This window comes from Triturus cristatus, chromosome 3_2, assembly GCF_964204655.1.
Source record: "Triturus cristatus chromosome 3_2, aTriCri1.1, whole genome shotgun sequence".
Lineage (NCBI taxonomy): Eukaryota > Metazoa > Chordata > Amphibia > Caudata > Salamandridae > Triturus > Triturus cristatus.
In genome coordinates, this window is record NC_140584.1 from 344,616,481 (window position 1) to 344,634,231 (window position 17,751).

General features: G+C 43.2%; 1 protein-coding gene across 1 annotated transcript in view; it reads left to right on the plus strand.

Annotated features, from left to right (window-relative positions):
- LOC146857344 (cell cycle control protein 50B-like) overlaps window positions 1-17,751 on the plus strand; it is a 112,134-nt gene that overhangs the window by 73,601 nt on the left and 20,782 nt on the right. Inside the window, exon 5 of the mRNA XM_085647834.1 lies at window positions 12,114-12,207. Within this exon, the coding sequence (XP_085503960.1) occupies window positions 12,114-12,207 (94 nt within the window). The remainder of the gene's footprint in view (window positions 1-12,113; window positions 12,208-17,751) is intronic.

Consider the following 17,751-nt stretch of genomic DNA (forward strand, 5'->3'; position numbering starts at 1 on the left):
CGTCATCTCGGCGGCGTGGTTGCCTGAAGTGTGGTGAGGTGTGTGTGTGTGTGTGTGGGGCCGGACAAACTCCGGACAGTATTTTCAATGGGACCTGGCCACACCCACCAACCTTGCCAACCAATGTGTCTCCCCGAATTTAATGGAGGTGACGCACGTTCTGGGCTGCTTCCTTCTCTGGCCTAAATTGCAGTTTGGTCTGCAATGCTTTGGTTTCATCAAGTGGCCAAGTGGTGCAACAGCAATGAAAATCAGTGACACTCGGTTTAAACCGGGTCAGCTGATTTTCATCCGGTAAGGTACTGTCGAGCAGAGTCGGTTTTAACCGATTTCCGGCCAGCCTAATTATACTTATGTCATTTTGGTTCTGAAAACAGATAGTGTTGTTAATTGAACCTCATAAACACGCACCACAAATTTAGTGAAAATATTGATTCTGTATTTTTACTGAGCAAATTCAGATTACTGTTTTACTGACTCCTCTCACCTGACACACCATTTTTCACCTAATACAGCCCCGTATATAAGCCCGATGAATGACCCGTCTAGTCCGTTTTTCAGATCTTGTAGTTCACCTAGCATCAGAGTCTTTTACTTTAGGTTTTGTCCGTACACCATTTCCATTTCCATTTTTAGCTAGATATCATGTGATTTCTAACTTCCGGGTTAGTACGGCATTTAGGTTGACACACCGATCACTCTTTTTAAATCGCCTGGGCAGCCCAGCGAACACCATTCGGGAGAAAAAATTAGCACGGGTTACTTTCCAAATTGAGGTGTTACAACTTCACGACTAGTGTTCAGAGAGTGAATAGCCGCCTCACGTTTGAATCGTATGCATATTAGCGGCCTCACTTTTTATTTATTTTACGAGACCGTCCAAGTGAACGTATATTTTTCGTTCCTAAATACAATGTTTCTTAAGTTTGTTTGCGCTCTTTACGGATTTTTAGTATAAAAATCACAAGCACATTACCCACGTTTAACGCCACATCACGTTCGCTTTCACGTTTGTTTTTATGTTTTCACTTCGAGCAACGTCACTGTGCCAGATTCGGATATTGTAATCACTTTATTGATACCGGGATAATTCTTTATCACTGACTACGCTTCACTTTGATCAGGTTCACCGTTGTGAACATCGCTTTTTCTCATCAAATTCACCACTTTTAAAGTCCATATCCATTGTGCGCATCACGTCATAACCTCTTTAATTAAACAGCGTGTACTTGATCCACACCTCGTAAATGTTGAGCACCCCTCAATTCCAGAGAATTTTACGGTGTTACCCCTGTTTTTTCATCCATTACGATATGTATTTAACACCAAATGCATGTACATCATGAACACAGTAATAGAGTGCACAATCATATGGTATTACCCAAGTTTCATATGTTTCCATGTTCACCAACCGTACTCTGCTGAATATTGACCTCTGTGCTTTCACATAAACACCCCTGATGAAGGGCAAGGCCTGAGATGCATTGGGCACAATGTAACAACAAAAAATTGTGAAAAGATTATACCTCAATATAATTGAGATAAGTAATATGGTATTATGAACTGAATGAAGAAGAAGAAATTTCATTTTGAAAATATCAACGCGAGTCAGACTTTATTGAAAATCAACAGAGTGCAATTGGGGATGCTCTTTCTCAGTGGGAGTAGCGGAAACCAATAACCTCAGTCTCCTGTAACACGTTCACCTTTTTAGTTTTGAACGGGTAAACATGTCCGTTACTGAGGGGCCCTTCTTCGATTGATGGTGAGTAGGCATTCTTGTTGGAGAGTAGCTCTCCTGCTGTGTATCAATTGGCACCCCCCCAGGCCGCCCCTCGTATATGTCGCTGGACAGGTCGGCATGGGTCGATATGGCCCCAAAGTCCGCAGTCCCTAGTAAGGAAGTGAGGCGATACTTAAGATCGGGGTTCAGCTAGAACGAGGCAGCTCTGCCCACCACCAGTGGGCCACAGAAGGCTGCAGTCCAGTGCCAGTGGGCGGGGGATTGGTGCAGACCTCAGTGCGTGCTTGTAGACCAGGGTAAAAGGGGGAGGCCAAAACAGGCCACCAGGTCCCACGACCACCCACCAAGGCGCAACAGGCCAGTTCACTCACTGCAGACCTTAGTAGGTCAGCAATGACTACCCCCTCCCCCTCCCCACTGAAGGCAGCGCTCAAATGCTGAAAGGACCGCAGCTCCTTCAATGTGTTTCTATTGCCAGGCGACCCAACATGGGTCGGTGCGCCTCACGAGTCTGCAGGCCCCAGCGAGGAAGGGAGGCGATGTTAGACTCTGCGTTTGGTCAGGGTGCCGCAGAAGGCCGCAGTCCAGTGCCCTTGCCTCTAATCCCGGTTCTCTTGCTCAGTAGCCAGTGCAGGCCCGCCAGTAAATGAAGGGTGGCAGCAGGAAAGATGCTAATGGGGCAGCAACATCGCAGTCCACTGTGCACCTGGAGCCCGGGACACCAGTATCCCAATCACAGGTCGGAGGGGGAAAGCGGGGGCATTAGCAGGTGTGCTCCTGCGCCGTGGTGATCAGTGGGCCGCTCCCCCACCCCCTTGGCCACACTATCTCCACTCACCATGAATGGTGCAGCCCTGTGAGCCACTGGTCCGCCGCTGCTCAGCCAGAGCTTGATTGTCCGGTTAATGGGCTAGGCACGTCTCACCACGCCCTGGACAGCCCCAAGCCGGAGGTCGCTACAAGCCGGGACCTCGTCCGCCCCTGCTCCTTTGCCTCTGCTGGACCCTTCAATGTGCTCCCCCATGGGTCCCGTGGGTGAGCTGCCGGTTCTGGGCACCCGTATCTCTCCCTATGTCGCAGCTGGGCCTAGAAATCCAGCAGAGCTCCGAGGTGTACGTCTTACACCGCCGCAATCTTGGACACGCCCCCAAAACTTAATTTTTGAGGTAATATTTGAGGGAGTCTGATTGCTAAAAGTATTTTGCCACTTTGTTAGAAACTGGTTTTCCTAATCCTTAGATTAATAGCTAATTTTTCCCTCTTGTGACACATGCACTAAACACGATGTTCCAGTCCTGAAGAAACCCATGGCAAAGCCCTAGGTGCTGGTCCTGTTTCGCCCAGTCTCAAACCTCTCTTACCAAAGCAAAATCTTTGTAAATAGGTCTCCCAATGGTTGCTAGATTAAGTGGAACATAACCTCGTTTTGATTGATCACAAGTCAGGATTCTAAACTTCACAGGATACAGAATCAGTCTTGACAAATAACTTCTGGTCTCCCTCAACGAAGTCAGCCTTGGCTCATGTGATCCAAAAAACACTCCATCAGGACATTAAATCACAGAGAAACATCCAAAAGAGTCCAGGACCCAAGACTGTGGAATACCCATAGTCCTCAGCTAGAAACAAAACCCTGGCATCTACAAATCAGAAAAAACTAAAATTATCAGCCCGGCATTCGAGTAAATCTAACGTTAACAAGGGGCTGGGTTGAAGAATACCAGATTTGGACTTTCCTCTGCATCTGTCTGGATTTGCATTACATCTTTTCTCAGTAATCTTGTTTTTCCAGTGCTTTGAAGCACAAGGAGCTTTCAGTACTATACTTCTAAATAAATGAGTGAATATTTTTTAAAACCAATTAAAAAAACATTACATTATAGAATAAAACTGGTAAAGAAATTATTTTTGACATGCAAATAAAGTTAAAAAATACGTAACCCGAATCTAACATCCCTAATAAAGTAAAAAATACGTAACCCGAATCTAACATCCCTAATAATGCGCACATAATTTAACAGTTTTTACGGCTCACCGATATTCTGCAGCTGCAAAGCAGTTTTTCCAGTGAGTGATGTCCTGTTGCTGTGAGTTGTTATAACAGCAGTTACAATTATCCAGTAGTATTGCGTTTCATAACTTTAACTTGAGGGGAAGTGATGAGCTTGCCCGTTGCATGTCATTCCTACTAAATCATTTTTCAACTGACGTTTGAGACTGATGTTTAATCTACACAGGCATATCGGATAATTAATAGTTTTCTTGGACACATTCCCCCCTTATCAAATAAGCTGTAGCAGACCCTTAAGTATTTTAGTTTGATACCCATAGTCAAGGAAACAGTTAAGTAAGTCTTGAGTTAGTAGCATGTATACCACTTCAGAGCTGTATTGGTATGCCTTAGTGGCTAGAGTATTCTGATTGGATTCAAATGATGTGGTCATCAGCTGTTTTTTAAGATATCCTTTGAAAAAGAGACCCTTCCACTCCAGACCTTGTGCAGAGCACTCAGTTAAGGATATCTGTCCACAGCAGCAATTTGAAGCTGCTTGAGCTTGCATTTCTGAGATGAAAACTAGCTCTCTAAATCTAATAAGAGAATAGAATATGAATGTCAAAGTCAACAGAACGTAGATTGTTCCTGTCATGGGAAATATTGAGAAGTCAATCCCCCCTCCTTATTGGCAAACTTTCCTTGGAACGACAAAAATGAAGCTCCTACTTGAACAAGGCCGAACATGAGGATGTTTCTATCTTTGCAAGGACCGAGTTGAGCAGTGAGTCTAAAAGTAGAAGATAGCAAATTGATCCCTTCCTTGTATCAGACAAGATTTTTTGCCTTGCATTTCCTACATTGGACCCCATCTAAGCTCTTTAAATTGAATATCCTCGATTCTGAGGCTTGCTGGTGAATCACTTGGGGACTTTGAACATATGTTCTTCTTCATATGTAAATGGCTTGCTCTTACTGCTAACTCGAAACATTTTCAAAATGTACCTTCCTCTAAGCCTACCCCTTCACATTATTAGGCCCATATGTCACAAACTCTCTCTATTGTTCAAGCAACATAACAAAGCACCATAGCAACTAACTATCTTCCTCTTTTATTCGCTGCCCACGGACAGTTAAGTACAACTTCCTTTTCTCTCTCATGACTTTGACTTTTTAAAGTATTTAGACTGTTTTATTTACCTTTCATGATGATATTTTACAGAATCTTAGACATCTGAAGTGTTTATACTATCCTTTAATAACTGAATGTACCTTCTTTTATGTTAAAGATTACACTTTCTTCCGTTTTTTTCAATGTAAGTTTTCTCTTCCTACCTTTCAGGATACCTTTCCAAATTACGGTTGGGCCCCTTATCTTCCTCGTCTTCTTGTATCCTTTTCCTTTTATTCAATCGATCGTAATAGTGCCTTCGGAGATCTAGGGTTATCTCAGATCTTTCTTTGCCTTGCTTTATTCCCCGAGGAATTATTAACAAGCCTCCGTTTATTCCCACTTTGACGCAACTCGGTGTTTAGATTTGAACACCATATGCGCGTTTCAAACGCTTGTGCATTCAACTAAAGCGCACTACTTCCGGGTCACGTCACGGAAGTGACTCGCTTTGCAATTAAGAGCGCCGTGCTCTTACTGTGACACGCAAAGTCAAAATTTGGGGAAAATAAAGCCATGATACGAAGAACTCATTGCTCTTATTGTGACCCGCAAAGCCAAAATTTTGGAAAATGAAGGCATGATACGAACTCGCATGCTGTGCGTCTCCATGGAGACGCACAGCGCTGAAGCAACGGCTCGGAGTCAGCTGTTTTTCTTCACATTACTGATCTTTGGCTAGATCCTCTCTTTTTTCAAATAATTTACGTAATAAACTCCTGTTTCTTAACACAAACCAAATAAGAAAAGACCCCCATATCATAACTAGGGGTGGGCGGAATTTGCGAAAGTGACTTTCGTAAATTATCGCGAAAATGTTAAAAATCTCCGCAGACACACGGAAATATCGCGAAGATGCAGAAGTTTTTTTCCCGCCCGTTCGTGGTATTTTCTGCGTGGTCGTGGCTCGCCAACTTACCCATGCGGTTGCTCGCGGGCGCAGCCATCTTGTTTTCACTCTTCTCGCGGTGCATGATCGCATGATCGCGAGAAGAAAGACGTGATTGCGCGACCAATGACATTACTGCGGGCGCGAACTACGGGCGCGAACTATCGCGAGACAGCGCAAATGGCTACCAACAATCCAACATCTCGTGGAGAACGCGACCGGATCGGTAAAACTTGTCGGCGAACGCGGGGATTCAGGTAAGGCCATCGCGCGCGAGAATTTATTATTTTACAGCGCGAGCAAGAATCAAATTATCGCTAAGCTGCGGAATGCGGAAATTTTGACATTTTCGTGCTCTCCGCGGAACGCGAAAATGTCAAATTATCGCAATTTCTGCAAGCGGAACGGAAATTTAGCCCAGGCCTAATCATAACTTCTACCAGAAAGAAAAAAGATTATTAATACATTATTTTAAGTAATTATTTAGTAAATTATGTCTCAAGAAGAATCTCAAACAAATGAGACTCCCCTCGCTGAGACCTCCTTGATGAACCTATTTGAGAGGCAATTAAAGTCCTCCCTTAAAGAAGCTGTGGAACCAAAAGAAAAAGGGATACTCCAGGTGAACAAACAGTACTCTCGTCAGATGAAGAAGCTGGCACCCTCCCCATTAAAGGCAGTAAGGTGTTAAAGACTAAGCACATTGAGCGTCAAGGTAACCTACGTGCTACCAACGACAGGATTTTATCTATTGGTAGCCTCTGCGCTACAAATGATATAGGTGTCCTTCGCAGCACAAAAAGAATAGGCGGCCTTAATGGCGCAAAAAGTACGGGTGCCCTTCACGACACAAAAAGATTAGGTGCCCATCGCGGCACAATAGACCTCATCGAAGATGACGATGATTCTCTGTCCCCATTTGATATTGATGATGAGGCTGATTAATATTTTTGACCCCCAAGAAAAATTTGAGGATGACCTCCTTGATGAGGACCTGGGTCGATCTAGTAATAACTCTGACTATATTAAAGACCCTTCAGGGTCAGAGTGGTTTAATCCCTCCAAGATCACCCACCCTAGAGGTTCGGAGTGGTGGCCCTTAGATCACATTTCAAAGTTTATTAAGGCCTGGATTAGAAAACCTCTAGAAAGAGATACACGTAATCTCATGAAATCTGAATCTCCAAAACCCTTTTTGGATAACCAAGCAGGTATGACTCCCAACCTTGACCCTGAACTCCTGACTTTCTTATTCAAAACTGGCAGAGATCCCCGCAAGGGACGGGAACGCTGCCTTAAGCAGTGTCAAGACAAGCTGTTAGACACACTTGGTCCCCTTGCCAGGATCTTGGACCTAGCTGAAGAGTCCTCCATGAATGGGACTCCAGTTGACACTGAACTCCTATGGGGTTGGAGCCAACGTGATTTCTGCCTTCTCGGAAACGCTAACGCCAATCTTACCTCCGAAGGGCGAAGAGCGATATTAATCCGTATGAAACCAAAATTGGGAGATTTAGCCAACAAAGACGTTCAAGGAGACCAGAACGGTCTTCTCTTTGGAGAGACCTTTATTAAGACACTTGGTAAATACATCTCCACATTCTCTGCATTTAACAAAGCCCAAACATACATGAGACGTATGTTCGGAGGCAGGTTTTTTGGAAGGGCTGACAGGGGAGGACCGGCTGCCAGCCGTGGATATAACCGGTCCTGTTATCAACAAAACCACCGTGGTTATTCAAGATACTACTACCGAGCAAATAACAGCTTCTTCCCCCAACGCGGCTGCAACAGTTGAACACGAGGCGGAAACAACCGTGGAAGATTCCGAAGTCAAAGGTAGGGGGAATAATCTCCCTTTTCTCTCACATTTGGTCCTCTTTAACCAATGATGCTTGGGTCCTAGAGACTGTAAAAGGCTTCAAAATAGACTGTATTACTATTCCTTATCAGACCAAACAACCCAGAGAACTTTCACTAGACCAAGAACAGTCAAGTCTAGTAGAGGCAGAAGTGAGTCAAATGTTAGGCAAAGGTGCGATTCGCATAGTTTCAAACCATGGTCAGGGTTTTGTGAGCACAATCTTTCTGGTGAAAGAGAGAAAAAGGATAGCGCCCCGTAATAAATCTAAAGGAATTAAACACCTTCCTTGTGTACAGACACTTCAAAATGGAAGGTATACACCTTCTGAGAGATCTTCTCCAAGAGGGAGATTGGCTCATAAAACTAGATCTCAAAGACGCATACTTTACAATCCCTATGGATCAAGATTCTCAGAAATACCTAAGATTTGTATGGAGGAACACAACATACCAGTTTCGCTGTCTTCCCTTCGGACTATCCTCAGCCCCTTTGGTGTTTCACCAAAAACCTGAGGCCTGTAGCTACCTCCTTAAGGAGAAGAGGAGTTCGCCTGATTGTATTTCTAGTTGACATCTTGCTGATGTCTCCGAGCCAGGAAGAACTCCTAACTCACATGAATTGGACTGTGGATCTCTTACACAGCCTTCGTTTCATCATCAATGTAGAGAAATTGTTTATGACCCCTTCGCAAAACCTAGAGTTTCTGGGTTTTCAGGTGAACACACCCCTAACTCAATTACAACTTCCCACGAAGAAATTATCAAAAATAAAGAAAAGTTTCATATGTTTTTTTTTATCCAAAAACCAAGTGAACCTGAGGGAACTAGCAAGGGTAGTAGGGCTATTATCTTTATCCATTCAAGCTATTTCTCCAGGCCCCCTTCACTACAGGGCCTTACAGAGACTAAAATCATCAGGCCTGAAGTAAGGCCTTTGGTACTCGGACATCGTCCCCCTGTCCAAGGAAGCTCAAGAGGATCTCCTTTGGTGGTGCAACAACTTAGACAGTTGGAATGGAAAAGCAATATTCGGGAATGCCCCGGATCATACAATGGAATCCGACGCGAGCAATCTAGGCTGGGGTGCCAGACTAGGGAAGATAGAAACTGGGGGGAAATGGTCGAAAAAGAACTCCCCCTTTACATAAACTCTTTGGAGATGTTAGCCTGCTTGAACGCTGTTATGTGCTTCAAATCTATCATCAAAAACATTGTAGTTCTAATCAAACTAGACAACTTCGCAGCTGTCTCTTATATCAATCGTTTAGGGGGAGCAAGGTCAAAACCTCTAGCAGACCTAGCCCAAAAGATTTGGTACTTCTGTTGGAACCACAAAATAACTCTAAGGGCAGAATTCATCCCAGGTCACCTAAACACAAGGGCATATTGGAACTCAAGGTTCCTAAGAGACTCCAGCGACTGGAAACTGAATCCTTCAGTCTTCCAGAAAGTTCAAGATCTTTGGGGCCCTTTCGTGAGAGATCTTTTTGCAAGCAGACTGACGTTTCAGATAAATAATTTCTTCAGTTGGAGACCAGACCCACTAGCATCTGCATGGATGCTCTTCTCCAACCTTGGGACTCTCTGAACTCTTATGCCTTTCCTCCCTTCGCCCTAATCCAGAGAGTTCTCTTGAAAATTCGAAGGGAACATTGCCGCACTGTTCTAATTACTCCTTTTTGGAATTCTCAAATATGGTTCCCAGGAGTGATGGAATTGGCAATGGAAATCCCTCGCCTTATCCCAGCGAATTTAGACCTCCTTCAGGGTCCAGAAGGAGAGGTACACCCTCTTCTCTTAGAAGGAAAGATGAACCTTCTTGCCTTGAAGATTTCAGGGCTTCAGGAAGATACTCTGGCCTTTCAGGAGAGGCTAAAGATCTTTTGGATGAGTCTTGGGCTCCAGGAACAAGGAGAAGATACATCGGTTCATGGAAAAAGTGGTGTAGTTAGAGCCTGGAACGGGATTTGGATCCCGTGGATGCACCTGTTGTAGAAGTAGCAAACTACTTAGCAGACCTTTTTAAATCTGGACTTTCTTATAGAACGATTAATTGTTACAGATCTGCAATCTCTGCAGGACACTCCTTATTAAATGATTTCTCTATTGGTACTGACCCCCTAGTTCGTAGAGTGATGAAAGGAATAAGACTCAAACGTCCTCCTAAAGCTAAATATGATTCTTTATGGAACGTAAATCTTATCTTCAAACTTTTTACTTCCTGGCCCGATAACCTCTTCCTTTCAAGGAAACCACTTTCCATTAAATTAGTTACACTACTTTGCTTAATTTCTTTTAGACGTGTATCAGATGTTAAAGCTTTAGAAATCTCTAACAGAATTTGTTCACCTGATGGTGTGTTTGAGCTATGGAAAAGAACCAAAACAAGGTCAGAAAATATTTTCTATCCTTTCTTTTTTGATTGTCCCAAACTCTGTGTGGTAAGTTGCATGAAAGTTTATGAACAGAAAATGAGTGTGTTTAGACCTTTTAAACCTTTCTTTTGTTAAACCCTATAAGGCAGTCTCTTCTGCTACTATTTCTAGATGGGTTAGAACGGTTATGCTGTAAGCAGGTATAGACTTATCTAAATTCGGTGCACATTCTTCGATGGGGGCTATGGCCAGCAAGGTTTTCTGGGGTGGAGGTTCTCTTTCAGATAGCCTTAAAGCAGCAGATTGGTCAAATGCTTCAACTTTTGTTAAATTCTATCTTAGCCTGTTGAACATGTAGGCAATGTAGCATTACAAAGCTTTAAACTTGCATAATGTAGCCTCCGGCCTTGTAATGAAATGACGATTCTCCAATTACCATGCAGAGAGAATCTTGATTTCATTAAAGACAACGGAGGCTGACATTATCCCTCCCACCACTCCCTGGTGGATGAATAATTTTTTGTTCTTCAAGTATGTTATTCTACCAGTAATATTTTTTTGTTTTTTCAGACTCAACTTCCTAATAATTTCAGAAGGACGTCTAACGTGAAAGAAGTTGTCCTATCATTTTCGCAGCTTTAAAGAGGAAGATAGTTAGTTGCTATGGTGCTTTATGTTGCTTGGAATGTTTTTATTTATGATGTAATGGTTACACTTTGAAGGGCTGCATGTCTTGGGCAGCAATAAAAGTTATTGCATAATGTCAGCCTCCGTTGTCTTTAATGAAATCCAGATTCTCTCTGCATGGTAATTGGAGAATCGTCACTCTCCATTGTGGCCGGCAGACCAAGATGTAGCTCATCTAGTGGGAATCAGTCATTTTACTGGAATGGAAGACACTTAATAATGTATCTTACCATATCTGGTGAGCATGAGTTACCCATCTTATAAGTACGCTCACTACAATTTCTGAATCTTCTGGGAATCCCAGCACTCCACAATCACTATGGCATATGCTTGACAAATGTATGTACATCAAATAAGGCCGCTCACTGAACCTTTATATTGGATATGGAATTGAGCTCCCCCATTCAAAATCCGTTCATCGCGTAGTTGTCCTACAGCGTTCTCCCCCCACATCCCATTTCTCAGCTACCCCTTCTCTTTTTTTTCCCCTGCAATGTCTGAGTCATAGCTGCCAATTTAACCCCCTTCTATATTTGTTTCTACTTTTGCCCTAATACTCTATGCTGGGTGTTCCATCCATTTACATAGTCTACTTTCGCTGTTTATTTTAATATAGACTGCCTATTGTAACTGTTATTTCCCAACCACATCTCTTCATGCATGGTGCAGCCAGGTTTTATTGATGCTTTCGATATAGTCAAATGATATAGTAGGTGCTATGTTATTAGTGTTACTTGAATATCGTAATGTTCAATCTTTACAAAATCAGTAAAACAAAATAGAAAGTAGCTGTGCAGTAAATAATGCACTATATTTCATATCCTGTAGTCTATCACCTACACCTGCCTAAACCTAGGACCATAGAAATTACTCTCAGAACTAGGCACAATAGAACCCCAACCGATGAGTCTGCAGAAGCAACAGTAACTGCTCGCCCTCTTTCATATGTGAGTGTCCGCACACAATGGATCAACTCCCTCTGATGAATAAAATAAATGAGTTCCATCCCTCAAAAGAGTTTTGGCAGGTCATCAGCTTTTAGACTGTTTACATGGTCTAAATCTGGGAGCATGAAACTTCACTCACACCCTGGGAGAAAAGAACACACAAAGTCACAATGGCTTCTTATTCACAAATTTTGTCACCCCAGTAATTCAGATATTTTGGCAGTTCATCTGTTGCTTTGATGGGACCCCTTGCCCTTTAGCTAACGTTGTTCGCAAGCTCATGTCATCTAAGTGGCCAAAAGCCAGCCAATAGTGATAAATTTCTTTAACAATCCAGTTTGATCTAGTTTTAGTGAACCACTTTGAGGTGGCAAGCTCGCTGTGGTAACTGTTTTATTTGCATTAGTTTATATTCTGATGTCTAATTGTATTTTTATTTAACAGAGCCCTTCAACTAATTGCGTGCCATTTCAGAAGTTAAATGTGACCGGGATTCCCTATGCTCCTTGTGGAGCTATTGCCAACAGTATGTTCAATGGTAATGATGCTCTTCTACGCTTGGTGATCTGCAGAGAGCTTGTATATCTGTTTATTTTAGTTGGGTGGGGGGGGGGGACTGGTCTAATAGTAAAGGCAGTGATACTTAACTTGGGGGGCGGGGGACAGTGAGTTAAAATAGCAGATGTAAAATATCACTACTTGAGAAGACTAACAAATATTTAAATGATTAAAATGCCAATATATAAACAATGTCCTAAAAAGTTTGCAACATGTGAATATTGTTGTTATATTGCTTCATTGGCTAAACTGAGATTTTTTCTAAAGGATGTTACTGCCACTGTAAACACCGGCAGTCTCTCTTTTCTTATTAGATTACTGTTTATTCAGGCAGTAGAATGTGAATTAATGTTATAAAATGCACACTTTACATTTAATCTTAAACCCTTGAACTAATGCCAATGTCAAACACACTGCCATACACCCCTCCTATAAGTGACCCACCTTCTTCTGAGTATGACTCCTCACATCACAATCACCCCTTTGTCCAAAGGAAAACACTCCCCAAAACTCACTGTGTCCCTAAATCAAGCCCATATCATCTTCACCACTGCCTCAGTTGGCATAATCAACAATTCCCTCAAATGTCCTTTACTAGCTTATTTCAGAAGCCTCTCATCCTCAACTCTGGATCACACAAACAATCTCGCAAAAAACAAACCAGGAAGTATATGCTCCTTTACATAAGGCACACAAATCCACTGAAGTACTACATGAATACAAAATAGTCTTAGCGATGTAGGAATCCATCATTGATAATGCTAAATCGGTGTACTTCCAAAATCGCATTGACTGAATTCCCTAACTCATAAACCACAATCGCGCACTATAAACAACTTGCTCTCTGGTCTGTAAGCATCCATCACAAATTCTTTGCTTTCAGCAACAGACTTTGTATTGATTTTGGGAGAGAAGTAAGAGTAGATCATACAAACCCTTGATACCGTGACAGGCCCATCTTTATCTTGCATCTCTGTGACTCCTTAAACTCACACTGGAAGGAAGTCTGCATTCACTGTTATGTAACCCAGGGGTTTCATTCCTAGTCCCAATTCTGCCAACTCCTCATGTGGGGGTCCACCTAACCCATTTGTCCCTCAGCTGTCAAGCCTCAAATGTATATATTGCTTGTCTGCTTAACCTCTTTTTAATCATTCATTCAAATGAAACACTACCCTTGTTCTCAAATCTGATGTGGTGCGGCCTATATTAAAGAAGCACACAGTTGATCCTACCAGTCCTCAAACTACTATCCGGTATCTCAGCATCCTTTCTCCTCCAAAATACTGAAAAGGCTTGTATTTAACCATTTTACACTATTTCTTTACACCAACAACTTAACCACCTTCAATCTAGTTTCCACGCTCTTCGTTCTATAGAAATGGCCCTCTTGCACATAACTAATTTTATCAACTTAATACACCACAACCACTACTCTTGTGTCCAATTCACCTTGCCTAAATGAAGCCTTTTACACTAGTTTCCTTTGGTATGACTCTGCTCTTGATGGTTTTTTCCTTACTCACTGATCGATCTTTTTCGGCCACTTGGCAATCAACTATTCCCCACCTACCCCACATGGCGCTAATCCTCTCCTGGTTACTACCTCCCATCGTGGCATCATCCCCTCATTTGGCTTCTCTTACCACTTCTATACTGACGATAGAAAAATCATCCTGTTATTGCTGCCTTTCTTACTCCTCTACGAAGCACACATTTTGTATTGTTTAGGAGCTGTAAGTCGCTGTATGGCCTTGCATTTCTCATGGGACATTACTCATAGGTCTAGATACTTTACTTCCCCTCCTCTTCTTACTATTTCTCTTCCTTCCCCAAACTGCTTCCCTCCAGATGCCCTTTCACGTCCTCTGCCAGAAACCTGTGTACCCTTTAGCCTATCTAGGCAGATGGAATTTTTTCACTGACACTACTATAAAGTATCCCATTGTAAACATTAATACAATCTTCTTGTCTATCTTCTGCCTTATAGCTTTTACTCTGATCAACTCCCTAGGCAAAGTGGCTACTGCAGCAGCCTCCCAGAGTTTCTTCAACATTATTTTTCTCCCCTACCGGACAAAATCTTAGTTTTTCACCTGAACTCGATTCAGTCTCCAATGACATACACCCACTGTCCACTATCATAACCAAGCTTAAGGTTGGGGTTTCTGCTAAGAATAGAAATATATGGCTCTGCAAAAGTTCTTGACATTGGCCTACCAAGCTATGAATGGTACAACCCCAGGCCACCTGTCAAATATCCTAACATGATACACTCCTACCTGCAAGCTAATATCTGCCAATTCGCACCTCCAAGCCACTCTGTGGGGCAGCCCGAGCCTGGGCTTTCCACCTGCTAGGACCATTACGCTGGAACTCGCTTTCAGCCATCATCCGTGCCAGCCCCTCTTTGCAGGAGTTCAACACAACCCTGAAAAAGGATCTCCTGTCAACCACGCTGTGCAAACATTAACCTTCAGTGCAACTGATGTTTGTACTTTGATACGTAATCCACGTCGATCGCTCTATGTAAACTACCCCATCCGTCTAATGCCCTGTGAACAGAAAAAGTCCTCTAGTAGAATATTTCAAAGCAAAAGGCGTTCTGCTGCAGCAAATAAAATAAATAAACTGTTTACCGAAATGTTTAAACGTGTACGGCCTTGTATGCCTAGCAGTTGCGGCTGCCACCTATGGGGAGTGGTAGGGCGGGTGAATGGGAGGTGGTGCCGATGCAAATGACATCAACAAAATTGCCGACATGCATTACATTATCGTACTTTAAAACGGTAATTTAATGCATGTCGGCGACTTAGTGAACATACACTAAGTGCATTCAAAACGTTAAAAAAAAAAAGAAAACTCACCTTGTGGCAAGTCTGCGCTCCCGTCTGGTGTCCTTGACTCCTCCAGCATGGGCCCCAGGCAACTCCCCTAACCAGTCCTGCTGCTGCTCTCATGCAACATGAGAGCAGCACCAAGGATTGGATGGAGCGGTCTCTTTCAGCACTCCGAAGACCACAACAGAACTTTTCTCAGTCTCAACCCATCTGTCTAAGACAACTGGGTTGAGAAATTGAAAGTGCGCATGTCTGGCTGGCCATCGCAAGACGGCCGGCCAAAGGCACATGTGCCCTTTACACATAAGTGCCCTGCCCATAACTTCTTTCTGCTGCTGCCAGTCAGCACCTGCCCCAACCCGTCCTGACGCTCCGGACGAGGTTATTGAAAAATAAAATGCTGATACATTAACTGTATTACCATTTTATTTTTCATCTCTGGGGCATGAGGAGCATTTTATTCAGTGGGGCGACGCTCCACCGCCTTAGTGGAGGAGCCGCCCCTGATGCTTTCAACACAATTATGCCACTTCGCTTTTATGCTGACATGAATTGCAATTCAGACATTAACTGTACTGTTTATGGCTAGTGGAAGTAAAACACCTACATAATTACATAATCCTATGCCGACAGAAAGCACACCAGCTCTAAAATACGTGTCAGAATGTAATGCCCATCTCTTTTCCTTTGCCAGTGGGGATCTATCGGAGGATCTATCGGAGCATTTCTGCTAATAATGTGTATCCAGAAGTGCCAGCGGCCCACGCGTTACCCGCACCAGGTCACAGTGCCAGTGCTGTTCATGGTGCTAGGACTAGTTTAGTTTACTAGTTTAGTTTACTTAGGAAAGGTTATCCATTAGGTTATAAAAACTGCCCTGATGCCAAAGTTCGCATAGTCCCAGTATGGCACGCAAATTGTACTGCAGACCCTGTGCCTCATGGGAACAGTCCAGCCTGAACTGCTAAGCCAGGTCCTCCCCGGACCGGAAACAAGAATCCTAGGACCGGTTTCGGGGTTTAACGCCTCATCAACCAGGATAGCTTGATTCCAGTGGCACAGTGAGCCCAGGACCCACGTCTGGGCATACCTGGCGCACTTAGGGCGAGAAAGTAAAAGGCACATAATTGTTGGACAGAATGTAGAACAAATCAAAACATTCCCCCCCCCAGTCAAGAGATCTGGGTTAAATCCATCATTCTTTTGCTCACCATACCACCCCAGTTTAGATCTGGCCATATGCAAATCAGTCCTGGCTGATGAGGGCTCTAAAGCCTGAAACCGGTCCTAAGATGCTTGTTTCCAGTCCAGGGAGGACCTGGCCTGGCAGTTCGGGCTGGACTGTTCCCATTGGGTGCAGGGTCCAGGCTGATTTGCATATGGCTAGGTCCAAAGTGGAATGGCATGGCGAGCAAAAAAACAATGGATTTAGGCCCAGATCTCTGTACTGGGGTGAATCTGACATTGTTCTGCATTCTGTCCAACAATTATTGTATTTACACTTTCTAAAAGTGGCATTTCTAAAACAGTAATGTTCAATCCAACTTCACCAGTAAGGAGGATTTATCATTACCATTCCAAACATATCAAACGTGAAAAAGCTGCTCCTCTCTGATCAGGAATTGCAGCTTAAAAGTATATTGAGGAATTACCAATGATGGCCTATGAGGGGGGTAGACCTCACAGTAGCGAAAAATGAAATGGGCTGTTTGTCACTACCAAGACATGCAAAACATAAAGGTACCTGTCCTACCTTTTACTTACATAGCACCCTGCCCTTAGGGTTTACCTAGGGTCTACCTTAGGGGTGACATATATGCAATAAAAGGGGAGTTTAAGGCTTGGCAAGTAGTTTTAAATATCAAGTCGAAGTGGCAGTACACTGCACACACAGAGACTGCAATGGCAAGCCTGAGATGGGTTTGAAAGTCTACTTCTGTAGATGGCACAATCCGTGCTGCTGCCCGCTAGCAGCATTTGAAGTACAGACCCTGACTAAATGGTATACCACTTTTCAAGTGACTTATCATTTAAAACAAATATGCCAATCCGATATACACCGATGTCCTCATGTTTAGGGGAGAAGCACATGCACTTTAGCACTAGCTAGCAGTGATAAAGTGCTCCGAGTCCTAGGGTCAACAAAACAAATCTGCAAAAATGGGAGGCAAAAGGTAAAAAGTTGGAGGAAAGACCACCATAAGGATGACAAATCTAACACCTTGCCAACCAAAAACACATACCTACCCTAAAAATACCCTTGCCACCCAAAAACCCATACCCACTTTGAACCCTAAAACTACCTTTGCCACCCTAAGCCCTAAAAATAACATTGCCGCACAAAAACCGTTACCCACCTAAACCCTAAAATTAACCTTGCCACCTAGTAACCCATACCCACACTAAACCCCAAAAGTACCCTTGCCACCCAAAATCTCATACCCACCGTAAAATTAGCCTTGCCACCCAGTAGCCCATATATATGTAAATATATTGTATAATACACTTACCTGAACAAAATACTTATATTTTCGTAGTAAAGGCATATTTATTGCAAACAAATTGCATGGTTAAGGCATGTGTGGTAAAGACCCATGCGTTGTAAAGCCTGCATGGTAAAGACGCATGCGTGGTTCCGACCGAGTGGTAAATGCTTATTCCCTTCCTGTGCAGAGTGCTATCTT